The 13671-nt window shown below is 36.2% G+C and overlaps 1 protein-coding gene across 2 annotated transcripts in view; it reads left to right on the forward strand.

The window, feature by feature from the left end:
• The window catches only part of PDZRN3 (PDZ domain containing ring finger 3), a 277947-nt gene that overhangs the window by 234854 nt on the left and 29422 nt on the right, over positions 1–13671 (forward strand). For both annotated transcript variants that reach the window (XM_074284090.1, XM_074284091.1), the window contains one exon: positions 13100–13347. In XM_074284090.1, coding sequence (XP_074140191.1) covers positions 13100–13347 — 248 coding nt within the window. The remainder of the gene's footprint in view (positions 1–13099; positions 13348–13671) is intronic.

The raw sequence follows: 13671 nt of genomic DNA on the forward strand, positions 1-13671 counted from the left end.
TAGCAGCTATTGAGTAGGGACAGGATACAGCTTCTGGTGGGGTAACCCACCATTGAAGGATGAAAAGTACACAAGGGATTAAGTGGTACAAGTCATAGTCCAGTCCTTCGCTGAATTGGTTGTCTAAATATGGTAAGGGCTGCGAAAGATAAAAAATGAAGACAACAAAATAGATAAACAAGGAAAAAATGTAGAATTAAAGGTGTTTGAAAATTGTAGGAAGAATAAGATAAGGTTTAGGAAAGGTGAACCAGAACAAAAGATGGGATATTGGAAAGATGCAATATAGTATGGTAAAAGGTATATAGGTGGATCCTATTTTCAAACTCAACTCTGGTACTTGGTACCTGGGAAATCTAGAGCAAGTCAATGACCTCTTAGGTGCTTGCCAACTCTACAAGTTTGGTTCTAATGAGGAGGTCACACTTACTACTCTAAATCCAGAACATCATAGAAAGACAGAAATTATGACTAGAGACATAATATAGGGCTCCCCTAAAATCTTGGTGCCATTTTAAGTTATTATAGCTTAGAGCTATTATTGTTTAAGCTATAAGTAGCTTAGAAAGGATATCCTATTAGACACTAACGCAGTGATCACAACCTAATCTACATTCTTGGAAAGAGAGCTCCCAATTGAAGAATTTACAAATCTTAGCTGTGATTTACCTGTACACTTGATATACTGATCTTTTACATATATGTGTGTGTGTGTGTGTGTGTGTGTGTGTGTAGCCTCTTTTGATTTTTTTCCATTTGCAAAATGAGCATTATAATACCTACCCTTGAAGAAATTGGAGCCCCTTTGAGAAAGCCATAATGAGAAAAGAAAAACTGTTTCCTGCTAAGCTTGTGTTTATTCAAACATGCAATGAGCTTATCCATGCTTAATATCTGTGAAGCATTCCAATAGAGAGTGGTCACATAATTATGTTATTGAAAACTTTACTGCCTATCTCACAGCCCAGTGGGAACAGTATAGAAACCATTGGCTCTTGAACAGTAGAAATTTTTCAAATACATTGTCCCTCTACTTTTTTCTTCTCCTTTTCTGTGTAACCTGAAATAGTACCTTGATGTCTCATTACCCTTTGAAAACCATGCAGGTAGGAAAGGGATGTTCAGAATTACATGCATTGGGCCATGTCCACTAATCCCTACCGCAGAGGAAGTTAAGATCCAAATGTCATAAAAACCACTTTGGCCTCAAAGAAGAAGTGGAAGAAAATTGGCAGTCATCATTGCTCTTGACTCCAAGTGTTCAGTTCTGTTTTTCATCCTTAATATAATTACATGAGGGTTTTTTACTTAAGATGTTTTTTGATAATGCAAAAACATTCACCAAGTAATTTTCAAGGTTCTGGAATACTAGTGCCTCCCTTTGCTGTATTTCTGTGGGAACCTGGTAAGAACTATTTGTCAGAGATGGCGAAAATTGGATTTGGTGCCATATATTTTGTCAATTCCTCCCAGTACATATTCTCCCTGGGGTCCTCAATTTGACACCATGAAAGCCTCCAGACGGATTGAAAAATTACAATGAAGGGAGGTTTCTCTCCAAGGAACAAGATGTATTTTTTTAAAGCAACACAAGTACATTCAGAAACGATTTAAGCCAACTTGTGTCCAAGTCAAAACTTTCCCAGGGAATGCAGGCAAGCATCATACAAGATCTTCATGGCCTTGCTTGGCAGGATTATGATATAATTGTTATGTAATGTGAAAAGTGTTTTAAGCATAGCCTCAATGGGACTAGACAGTGCTTTTTTTTTTAACATCAAGTATATCTATGTATTTCTACATCTTTTTCTAAAAAGATATAAGCAATGTAAATTATTATTTAAAGGATGGTTTCCAGATGTCTGTTCCTCGCAAAATTAAATGATAGAAAAATTCAACATGAGAATTTAGGTAAGAGATGAGGAAGAGCTCCTTAGCAAGAAAATCATCCAACTGGCCTTTAATGTAGAATGTAGACCCTAATCTACAAGGAATTCATATAATGTTTCTGTGTGGTTTCTGAAAGGACGTTTCAACCATAAAAAACATTGTGAAAAAGCTTGGCCCTTCCATTGAATTTACAGGTTCTAAAACAGGCAAATAGAAGAGGTTGTGAAAAAGAGGAGTAGGTTACTTAGGGAACTGACACCCAGGACCAGTGGTCCTCAAACTTTTTAAATAAGGGGCCAGTTCACTGTCCCTCAGACTGCTGGAGGGCCAGACTATAGCAAAACCAAAAGCTCACACTCTGTCTCTGCCCCTCAGCTCATTTGCCATAATCCAGCTGGCCGTAGTTTGAGAACCCTGCCCAGGACAGTCCTTGATGATTTACCTTCTAACCAAAAATTATTATTTCTCCTATACACATTCACTTTGTACTATTATGAAACCTAAAAAATTGACAATTATAAATTCATATTAAGTGTCCACTTTAAAAAAAATTCTCCCTTTTTGAGGCTTAAGGGAAAATCATGTATTAGTAAATTAATTCAATCAAATGGTTTTTCCCCAAATACCTAGCTGCCTTTTACTATTCAAGAATAAGTTTTTATTTGGGCCAGGGGGCTTTCAGTGATTTTAGGATATGGACAACTTTGAAGAAGAGGGATATTTCACTCTGCCAAGGGAAGGAAAAGGAATAAGCCAACATCACGTCAGGCATTGAAAGCTTGGGTGGAAGATTCCTAGTTGGTGAGAATGTCAAATACAATGCTTCCTGAGCAGTTGTGAAGAACTGCTCAGGATAGCCTAAAATATACCTTCTTCTTTCCTCCCCTTCCCTCTTAAATCATGTATGAGGTCTGAAACTCAAGTTTCTAGTATTTAATACCATAGTTTAACTACATTATGAGTAAAGCTTTTGGATCAATAACCTTGAATCTCAATCCACTTTATAATGTTATCTTTATGTACTTACTGCCTGTCTATATTTTGGATGTAGGATTCTTTGTGAGAATCAACTGCTCTTTCTAGTTCCTGGAATCTACTCCCTCATCATCTCTCCTTTCCAATTCCTCATCTTCTTTCTTTTTTTTTTCTTTTTTTTTTCTTTTTGAAGACATTCCAGATTAAACAATGTGCCCAAAATCAAACAGCTAGAAGTATCTGAAGCTGAATTTGAACTCAGCTCATCCAGACTTCAGGACCAGTGTTCCATCCAAGCTGCTCCCCTCATCTTCTTTCCAAGTGTGTCACTCTGCCAACTAATTCTGCCTGACCTTTAAAGCTCTCAGAACTCTCTCCCTCAGATTTTCCTAGACCTTTAGTCCAAATCTCTGCTTTGGCATCTTCCCTTGCATACCTTAGATTGTGTTTGAGTTGTATCTATCAGAAGAAATATAATCTACTAGAGGTCAAAGATTATTTCATTTTTGTCTACCTAATACAGTGTCTAATACAGTAGGCCTAGAATAAGTGCTTGCTAAATCAGGAATATAGTTTCTAAATCTGGTCATCTAGTCTTGCCATTTGATCAGAGAGAAATTCAGTTGTCATAAAGATTAAGTGACATGTGCAGGATCACAAAGCTAGAAGGATGTAGAGGAAAGATTTGCACCTTTGTCTTCAGCCCGCAAATCTAACCTCTTTCCATTGCATCATTCTGTTGAATTAAACTGAATGACTTTAAGCAGATCATTCTAAACTCAATTCAACTCTTCACCAAACTTAAGAACTTGCTATCTTCTGGAATCATCTTGAAATTTCCCTGTTTCGACTTCATTGACCTACATTTAGAGATCAAATGCATCATTAAAGATTAAGCGTCTAATAATTAGGGGGTGAGGTTTAGATGTCAGAGTTCCAGCATTACTTGGCTAGCACTCTTCCCATGGAAATGTCTAGACCTACATAATTTGTAAATTATTTCATTCATTAAGGCTTACAGGCTGAGCTCACTGTGCACAACGTCTAAATTTTAGATAAATTATCCTTCCCCCATCCTCTATCCCTGGAGCAAACTATGAATTTGAAATAAATTAAGGCTGATGGGACTTTCTTGAATGGAAAAAGGTTTTATTTCTGGCCTAAATCAGACCCTCAAACCTTTTCCTTTTCTATGTGTAGTTTATCATCTTATATTGCTTCCAATAGAGTCTAAGCATTAATTAGTTTGAAAACATAGGTGTGATATTTTTTAAAAAGTTAAATTAGTGCCCCTCAATTTAATTAAACAAAACTATAAAAGTTGGTTTGTAGCCAAGAGCAAGATTTATAGTAGCCCAAATTTTAAATGAGATGAGCACTTAGTAAGCTTAGATTGGCTTGTACACTAATATAAAAGTGATTGTGATGTAATAATTAAAGGTTGTCATCCAAATAAACACTTTCATCCACACACACACACAAAGAACATAGTATTCTCTCCCTGTCTACATTTTCTCCTTGAAAATGTTCCATCTCTACCATTTTGAAGACATTAATAAACTAGACAATAGAGTGGCAGCTAGAAAGATGAGGGGCCTTGAGCCACACTGGAGAAGTATCAGTTGACTGAAAGAAGTCTAGCTTGGAAAGGGAAAGACTTGGAGATAAGGGGAATGGATAAGAAGAGAGACACAGATAAAGAGACACAGAAAGAGATAGAACATTTAAGCATTTGATCAAGCAAAGTTCTCAGATAATTTACATTTGTGTGTTGTAGAAAAATTCTTTTATTAATCTTTTTTCTCTGTGTTCTGGACTCCTTTGTCAGCTTCTTGAGGTCTAGGGACACTTTTTCAGAATGCTTTTTTAATAAATAAAATGAAATACATGATATTATAAAGAAAAACAATTGCATTGATGTACAGTTGTTAACAATATTTAAACAAGTTTTGAGACCCCATGTTGAGAATCTCCTGTAATAGATAAAGACAACATATATAAGGGCGTGGTGGCCTGGAAGGAGGGTTTGGGACAAGGAATTTATGGAAAATAATGATTGAAAATAATTATAGGGCAATCGATTGATATGTCCCTTTTTACAATCAGATTTTGATTTAATTATCATTTTATGGCTAATTTTGGAAAGGGGGATATGTGTGGGATGGCAAGAAGAAGATCTGGGCAGATCCTTCCTCCCAATCAGAACTGACTTCAAGTAGAATGCCTTTTGAGGGCCTTCAAGCAAAAGCTGGTTGACTTTATTTAGCATGTTATGTAGAGAGTGTTGCTTTTCTGAGACCTTTTGGACTATACTGCTCCAAGGCATATTCCAATTTTGAGATGTTGCAATTAGATGATTCTAAGAAATTATAGCTGTTCCCTTAAAAGAAGTTATCTGGGGAGAAATTTATCACATTCAAGCTTATTTTTTCTAGCAAAACTTTTTTAAGATTGAATAACAGTAACAGTAAAACGAAGTGAGACTTCACTTGAGAATAATGGTCCAAACATGCTGTTCTGACTGTATTCCATAAAAGGAATCAGACTATTCCCAGACGTTTTTAACTTGAGGTGTTTGAACATTTTAAAAATACCTTCATGTCTTTTTCACTGAAGTTGAATTCCTACATAAAAACATTGTTCAGAGAAGAGATCTGTAAGTGTCACCCAATTGCCACAGACAGGGATCCATAATACGGAAAAAGTTAAGACCCTTGCCCCCCATGATCTAAGCAGAAGTCAGATAAAAGCTTCCTGCCGAGAATTCGGAGGAAGATGATGTCTAGCATCATCTCTTTGTAAGATGCTGGCAGTCATGGATTCCCTCCCACCATCTGTTAAACAAAACTGATAGTACTAGAATTTGAGGTTGCCTCCAGTGCCTTTCCAGCTGCCAGGAGGAAGTCTGAAATTATTCAGAACCAGGGATGCAGGACTTACCTGGCAGGACTAGGATGGGTTCCTATGACAGGTAAGAATAGAATTTTTCTACAACAACCCACCCTAAAATCAATAGAAATGTGTTGTTGTTGTTTTAACAATGATATAAACACCTCATAAAAAGTAAAATTAGGTATATTATTCAGTATTAAGTCTAACCTTGGAGGAGAGCATGATTTTGCTTGAACAGCATGATTGTTTATCTCTGCTAACATTAATTTGCCTGGGAGGACCTTCCCATAAAAGGTATATTTTAAGGTCCATTGCTGCATGTTATAGCCCAACAATGAAGCATCCTCTGAAATGAAGAGATTGCCTCTTTTCCCATAATTGCACCTAACTGAAGAAAAGATCAGGGGCCCTTAGGTGAATAACTTGTGCATTTAACTTCTAGTAAAAATGAAAATAAAATTAGCTTTGTAATCAGCATTTCTCTCTCCAAAACATTCCATTTCTTTGGTCTTAGAGCTGTGTAAACTATTTCAAAGCAATCTGCTCAATTGGGCGAGTTAATGATATTTAATTTGACCAGGCCAAACTTGACTCGCCTTGCATTTTTTCTGTAATTGCAGGCATCATAACTGCTTTGTGTAATGCAGATGGGGTGCTAAGACAAAACATAAAGGTTGTCATGTTCGGTTGGCTGATCACATGAACTGAAGTCATCACCTCTTGGAAGCTTTCAGTTATGGGATTCCAAGCTGACAGTGTAATAAGTGTTATGAGTACATGGTAATTCAAAACAAATTTGACTGTATGGATGGCTGTCTATGGTTCTGAACTCCCCTCACCTTTTATTTGTGTGTGTGTTCGTGCATGCACGATTTAGATTTAAGCAAATCTAATATATCTTAAACTACCTCCATCAAGATGTTTGGGGAATAGAGGCCAAGGTTCTTAAGGCTTTTTCTGATAGTCTAGGGTCAGAACTCTAGTATTCAGTCATCCTCAAGAGTTTAACCTGAAAATATGTATGTGTTTATTGGTGTTAAGAAAAAATCTACAATAGGGTCAAGAACCATCCTACCCTATCCCCAAGAATAACCCAGCCTCTAGAATCAGAATTATCCCTCAAAATTTACAAAGCATATTTATTGTATGGATGATAGATTCAGGAGCAGAAAGGACATTGGAAGCCACTGGGTTCTTCATTAGAAAAATGAAGCAAAGAATAAGTTGTCCAGGATCACACATCTTCCAAGGACTGTGGCAGGATTGAACTCTGCTTTCCCTGACTCCAAACACAGTGCCCTATGTATTATTCCATACTGCATCCTTTTGGGAATGCTTCCCATTTAGTGTCAGTCAGACATGAAGTGAATTTCATAGCACTTTGCATCTTTTAAACAAGGTTCTATATATCACTAAGCCATGAATTGAAGAATTATGAGATTGTCCGCTGATATGTTAGTTTTGTAGAACTTTTTTGTTTTTTCCTTTTTTCCTTTTTTGTTTACAAGGGATGGCTCTTTGGTGGAAATGAAGGTGCTGTAAAAACGAGAGATATCCTAATTTATAAAAATGAAATGCTTAGCCTCTTCCAGCTTAATATTTTATTATTCAGCAAAGTATATAAGAAAGGTTACAAGGCTCTAGGAAACATTCTCAAAAAAAAAAAAAGAAAGAAAGAAAGAAAAGAAAATTATTTCCTTCTCTATTACTTCTGGCACATAGTAGGGCCTTACTATTTATGAATTGAAATAAAATGGTTTTCATTTAGCTTTGTAATTGAAATCCTGTACTGGTGTTTGCCATGATTGACCCATATGGTTGATGAATGACATTCCACGGTTTGTGCACATGGGTGGGTGCCATCCCACAACATTTTGGAGTTTACCTTACAGTTTTCCTCTAAGCTTCGGTAGAGTGGCTGCTACCTTTCTGTGTTGTCTCAATGCCATGGGAAAATACACAAGCTAAAGTGATTTAAAGGGGGTCTTACTTGTTTCTCATAATCAAATGGCTCAGAGAACAGTTGAATGGTTTGCCAAGTCTTCATGATGGTTGTTCTGCGCCATCATGAAATACTCTCCAGCTTACAATTTCTCCTGCCAGGTCTTTCATGCATGTCTTTCATTGCGCTGTTTAAACTCATGCTGAATGGTTCTACTGTGGGTTTGCAAGCTGTAACTCAGGGAAGCAGCAGCTGGGCTCAATTTGATAGAGAAAATGGCTTGATCAAAGGAACACTGCTAATCAAAATAGGACTTTGACAAATCAGCACTTTGTTAATCCGATTAAGTAGATGGATCAGACATTGATAATGATAGATGTGAACTTGTTCAGAGTGATTTTTGTCATATATCAACTAAGTATCCTAAGGCATGAATTTTACCTCTAAGACAGAGGTGAACTGTAAATATAAAGAAGATATGACATGAGAAGAGGACTGTTTTTAAATAATAATAATAATAATAATAATAATAAAAGATGGCATTTATGTAGCACATTAAAATTGGCAAAAGAATTTTAACAAGTGTTTGTTTGTTCCCTATTAAATAATAATAAATTATTATTAAATAAATAATACAATAAAACAGGCATGATAGATATTAATTTCCCTGTCCTGTAAGCCTGGAAACTTGAGGCTCATTTGGAAGTGGCCCAATAATTTCACCACCTTCCACCATTATTAGGGGCTGGACAAAAAACCTTATTCCACTTATTCAAGCACACTATAAGAATTTTAGCACTGAAGTCATGAGCAAAAATACAAAAACAAATGAGAATAATAATAATAAAAATAAAAATGAGAGTTGCCCACATTTGGACAGCGTTTTAAAGATTCCAGACTACTTTATTCTCAGCCCTGCTGGAAGTTGATTAGTGCCTAGCACAGAGTAGGCATTTAATAAATGCTTATTGATTATTGATTAAGTGACTGACTGATGAAACATATTGTTATTGCCATTTTACAGTTGAAGGCACTAATACTCAAATGGTCTGGCAGTTTATTGGAGTCAGAATTTGAACTCAGATTCTCTGGTTCCATTTGAGAGGGACCTGCATGAAGGCATTAATTGTTTTTGCCTTTCTTTACATGCCTAGTTCTTAGCACAGTGTTTGAAACATAGCAAATTTTTAATAAATATTTGTTGATTAATTAATTATATTAGGCTTTCTGTCATGTGGTACTAGGAGAATTCAGAGCATATAATAAGCCATTGACAAATTTTTTTTAATAAAAATTTTCTTCTTGTGAACAGAATTGTCATTAACAAGCACAAGCATTCTGATGTTCAAAGAATATTAGAGGCTCATACAGCTTTTAAAAAACTATATGTACAACTAAGCAAAGTAGTAACAAAATTACTCTATGTAAATGCAAATGAATGTGGGATTAGAAAAAAAGAGGGAGTAGAGAAACAAGGATTTTTTTTTTTTTCTGCAAAGGATTTTTGCAAAACTGAAAGACATTTCTGCTAACTTTAGATGGTGGAAGGCCAGAAATTGTTTTTGAGATGCACTCTTCTGCTGTGTGAAATGTCTAGGAAAGAGTGTTAAATACTTAAATACAGATAATGAAAGTCAGCCAGGCTGCTGGATTTATGCTCATACAATATCCTTAGTTTTGCATCAATTTCCAAAATTCTAAATTTGAATAGGACAAAAGCTGCTTGAATTGTGTGAAATATAACATTAATTTGCTTTTATGTTGTCAAATTAAGGCTGAAGTGAAGGAGAAGCAGATTATGCAGGGTAGATCATTAGCCCTCATGGGAATTCCCTGATATTGTTTTCTCATCGCAGTGTACAGCTCCCATACCAACCTCGTTTCCCATTTTCCCTTCTCCAGTCTCCATCCCCTTCCCATCTCTCTTTTCCTTGTTCTTAACACTCTCCCTTATATCACCTTTTCGAATTCCTTACAAATTAATAATAATATTTATGTGCCAGGCACTGTGCCAAGTGCTTTACAAATATTATCTTATTTGGTTTTCACAAAAAATAGGTGCTATTATTAATATTCCCATTTTACAGAACAGAGATTATATGACTTGCCCAAAGTCACAAAGCTATAAAATGCCTGAACTCAGATTTGAAGTCAGATCTTTCAGTATCCAGAGCTAGTATTTTATCCACTCCCCCATCCTAGCTACTCATAGGTCAAAGGATTATAGGATCAGAGATCTTAGGAAGCACTTTAGAATCTAAGTACCTCAATTTACAAAAGGAGAAACTGATGCAAAGAAGTCAGAATTAAGATCACTAGAGTAATGAGACAACAGCAGGATTTGAACCCAGATCTGCTAGCTAATTGTTGTTCTTTCTATTGTTTCACACTTCAGATAAGCCTGTCCCACCACCCTTGCTCTGTCGCTCCTCCATGTTCCATAGCTCTGACCAGCCCAAGTATGAACTACATGTCATTGTGGGCTCCTGATGGTCCCTTAAGAGTCATTTACTCAGTGACTTGAAGTGGCAAATTTGTGCAAGCCACCATATTAAAACAGTCATGTCCTCTTTGGATGGACAGAATTCTGTGTTTGAGCCTTAAGCTTACTTACTGGTACATTCAGCAATTTGTGGCCCGCAGCCCCTCTTGCCCAAAGCCATCACCAGTGAAAGTAAATTACTTAAATGGATTGAATCCAAATCATTAATACTTACTCGGCTGTTGTAATTTAGTTAAGGCTTCATTAAAAGGAAAGAGCCCATCATCAATTCTTCAACCCAACTGTTATTTACAAGGCATTTGTGCAAAGTTGCCAATTCAGAGTTCTCCTTGTCCCAATAGGCCCTGAGTTGATGTATTTAAGAGAAAGTAGAAAAACAGCTGCAAGAATCAATGTCCATGTTCTGCTTGGACAAGTAGAAACAGAAGGAAGCTTTCTGCATCTTATTCATAAGGACAGCTCAAACAACATGCAAGCCTTTTAAGTAAAGGAAAGTTATTATAAATAAAAAGTGTGCCAAATAGCATCCACCAAATGCATTAATATGAAGAAGGAGCTTATAAATTATAATAATCTTGAAAAACTCAGCCCAAATATTCAGCTAGCACAAATATTCCTTGGACTCTTAGGGAACATGTTGTTCATCCAAGAGAATTAAGAAAGCTAAAGAAATTCATGACTAGGAATTGGTTGTATGGTGTATGATCACTGCATCACTAGTTCCCAATTTATTGCCAAAAACTAAAACACCATTTCTTGGGACCTAGTTTAATACTATACAGTTTGACAAAATGTCTTGCAGGAGATGTCAGAAGAATTAAATTCAATTCCCGATTTTGTAATTGTCTAGCTATGTGATCTTGGGTAAATAAAGTAACCCCTAAGCCAATGTTTTCTCGGCTATTACGTGGGGACATAGCATTGTGTTACTTAAGTCCATAGGGTTGTCATGAGGATCAAAATCCCTAATTTATAATTAAATTTCAATACATATATGGAAGTATGGTTTCATTTGTGATGGTACTTGTAATTTTACCATCCAACATGCAGATCACACTCTATCCATACCTTCCCACTCTGAATCACTCTTGGCCAGGATTTGGAGCCCATTGTTATGTCTTATTTTCACGAATTGCAGGGATACCCATGGAACAGACCAACTGTCCATATGTTATATGTTTCTCTTGCTCCATGACCAATATGCCGTCATACTTTCCAATCATCTTTTTCAGATGACATCCTTTTCCCTGCTTCTTTTATATATGTCTTTATTTGGAATGTGCTTCAGCCAGCTCCCATATATAGTGCACTTCTTCACTGTCCTTTGGGTGATCCTTATCTCCAACTCTGACAACTATAGTGTCCAGTGATTCAAAACAATATTTTACTAGAAGAATAATGGTCCTGGGTCTCTGTTGCAAAGAACATTACAAGTTTCCAAAGTCAGTCCAGTATTTGGTCCTCCTGTTCAGTTTGGGGACTCATTCATTGTATGTTCCTTGTGTATGGCAAGAGGTATGTATTTATAGTAGAAAATTTTTAACTGAAGATTTTCCCTCAATTCATATCAAGAAATAGGGAGGAAGGAAAAGGGAAGAGTGTTAAGTTAATAAGCTGCTAATATGAGTGAATTGTTTTGCCTAAATCAACAAGCATTTAATAATATGTATTAACATTGTTCAGAAAGACAGAACTGAAATAAACCCTACCCTCAAAGGGATTGCCTTCTGCCCCAGCAGTCTGAAATCAATCTGTCCAATTCACTATAACAGAATGTTCTGGGACATAACAAGGAAAATTAAATTTAATTCCATGTGGCCGGGCCTTTCCACATATCGTTTGCTGGTACCTTGCTGCCTTCCTTCCCATTACTTTGTATTCTCTTTGTTTATACTTTTACAAATATATAAGAAATACTAAAATATACTAAAAGTTAAATTCAAGGTAGTTGTGTTTCAAATGTAGAAACTAGCATCTGAGGAGATCAGGAATGGGTTAGTGTAGGCACTTGAGCTTTACATTAAAGGAAGCTAAGCATTCTGGGAGGTAGGGGTGAGAGGGGAGTGCATTGCAGGCATGAGGGACAGCCTGTGCAAAGACCTGGAAATGGGAGATGAATGAACATGTAAGGGTAATAATGTCACCTACTTTAACTGGAATAGAGATTATGTGAAAAGGAGTCGTGTATAATGATACTAGAAACTAATTAGAATCAGATTGTGAAGGGTTTTAAATATCAAACAGAGGAGTTTTTAATTGTATCCTCCAGACAATAGGGAATTTGAGCTCAGATCTGTGTTGTAGAAATATTTGGCAGATGTTTGGAGCATATAATGGGGAGGGGGGAGATTTGAGAGGGAGACAAGTTAGGAAACTGCTACAGTAAGTCAAATGAGAGATGGTGAAAACTAGAGTCATGTGGATGGAAAGAAAGAGGTTATTGGAAGAGATATTATACAAATGGAATTAAAAAAGATTGGCCATGAGGGATGAGAGAGAGAGAAAAGTCAAACTTATGAAAATGAAGTGATTTCTTTTAGAGTAAAAGAGTATTTTATTATCCTAATTCAGATTTTGCATATTTACCCATCTTTTAGCTCTCTTGTTACCTAGCATCAATATCATGGGTCAATGGAAACATAATAAACTTGGGTTCAAATCTTCCCCATTCTGTTGCCTGTCTTTGAATCAATGGGGTCCACTTATTCAACTGCTAGCCCAAAGATAATGACTGTCAGTGATATTGCAGAAAACTGAAATAGATAAGATTATAAGCCATTTTTATATTTTTTCCTTTATTTTCATCACACTTATAAAAAAATGAATGAGAAATGAAATCTACAAGGGTTTCATCATTGGTTTAAAGTCCTATTTTGTTTCCTTAACTGTTTTAACAGGTGAATGGGAAGGATTTATCTAAAGCAACCCATGATCAAGCTGTGGAAGCTTTCAAGACAGCCAAAGAACCCATTGTCGTCCAGGTCTTAAGACGGACCCCTCGAACAAAGATGTTTACTCCTTCACTAGACTCCCAGCTGGTGGATATGGGCACCCAAACTGACATCACCTTTGAGCATATCATGGCACTGACTAAGATGGCATCCCCCACTCCACCAGTATTGGATCCATATCTCTTGCCTGAAGAGTAAGTAATGAAACAATAAATTACTGAAAATGTGACTTGTTATATTTATTACATCATCAAATCATTACAGCTTTATTTTTTTCCTTCCATGTGGAAAAAAAATTAATGCTTCTTGTAATTCTCCTTTGAGTTGCCTCTGTTTAACTTTATTGTTTATGGAGGCAATAAATTGTAGCCTGCTCTGAACTGTTCCATTCTGTTCCCACATATTAATTACTTTATTATAACCCTGAAGCAGAGTTACTCACATTATATTCTAGGAGCAAAATTACTTACAAATGTTGTCAAAGAAGCTTCAGAATAAAATTTAATCACTCCAAATGA

Source organism: Sminthopsis crassicaudata, chromosome 1, assembly GCF_048593235.1.
Source record: "Sminthopsis crassicaudata isolate SCR6 chromosome 1, ASM4859323v1, whole genome shotgun sequence".
Lineage (NCBI taxonomy): Eukaryota > Metazoa > Chordata > Mammalia > Dasyuromorphia > Dasyuridae > Sminthopsis > Sminthopsis crassicaudata.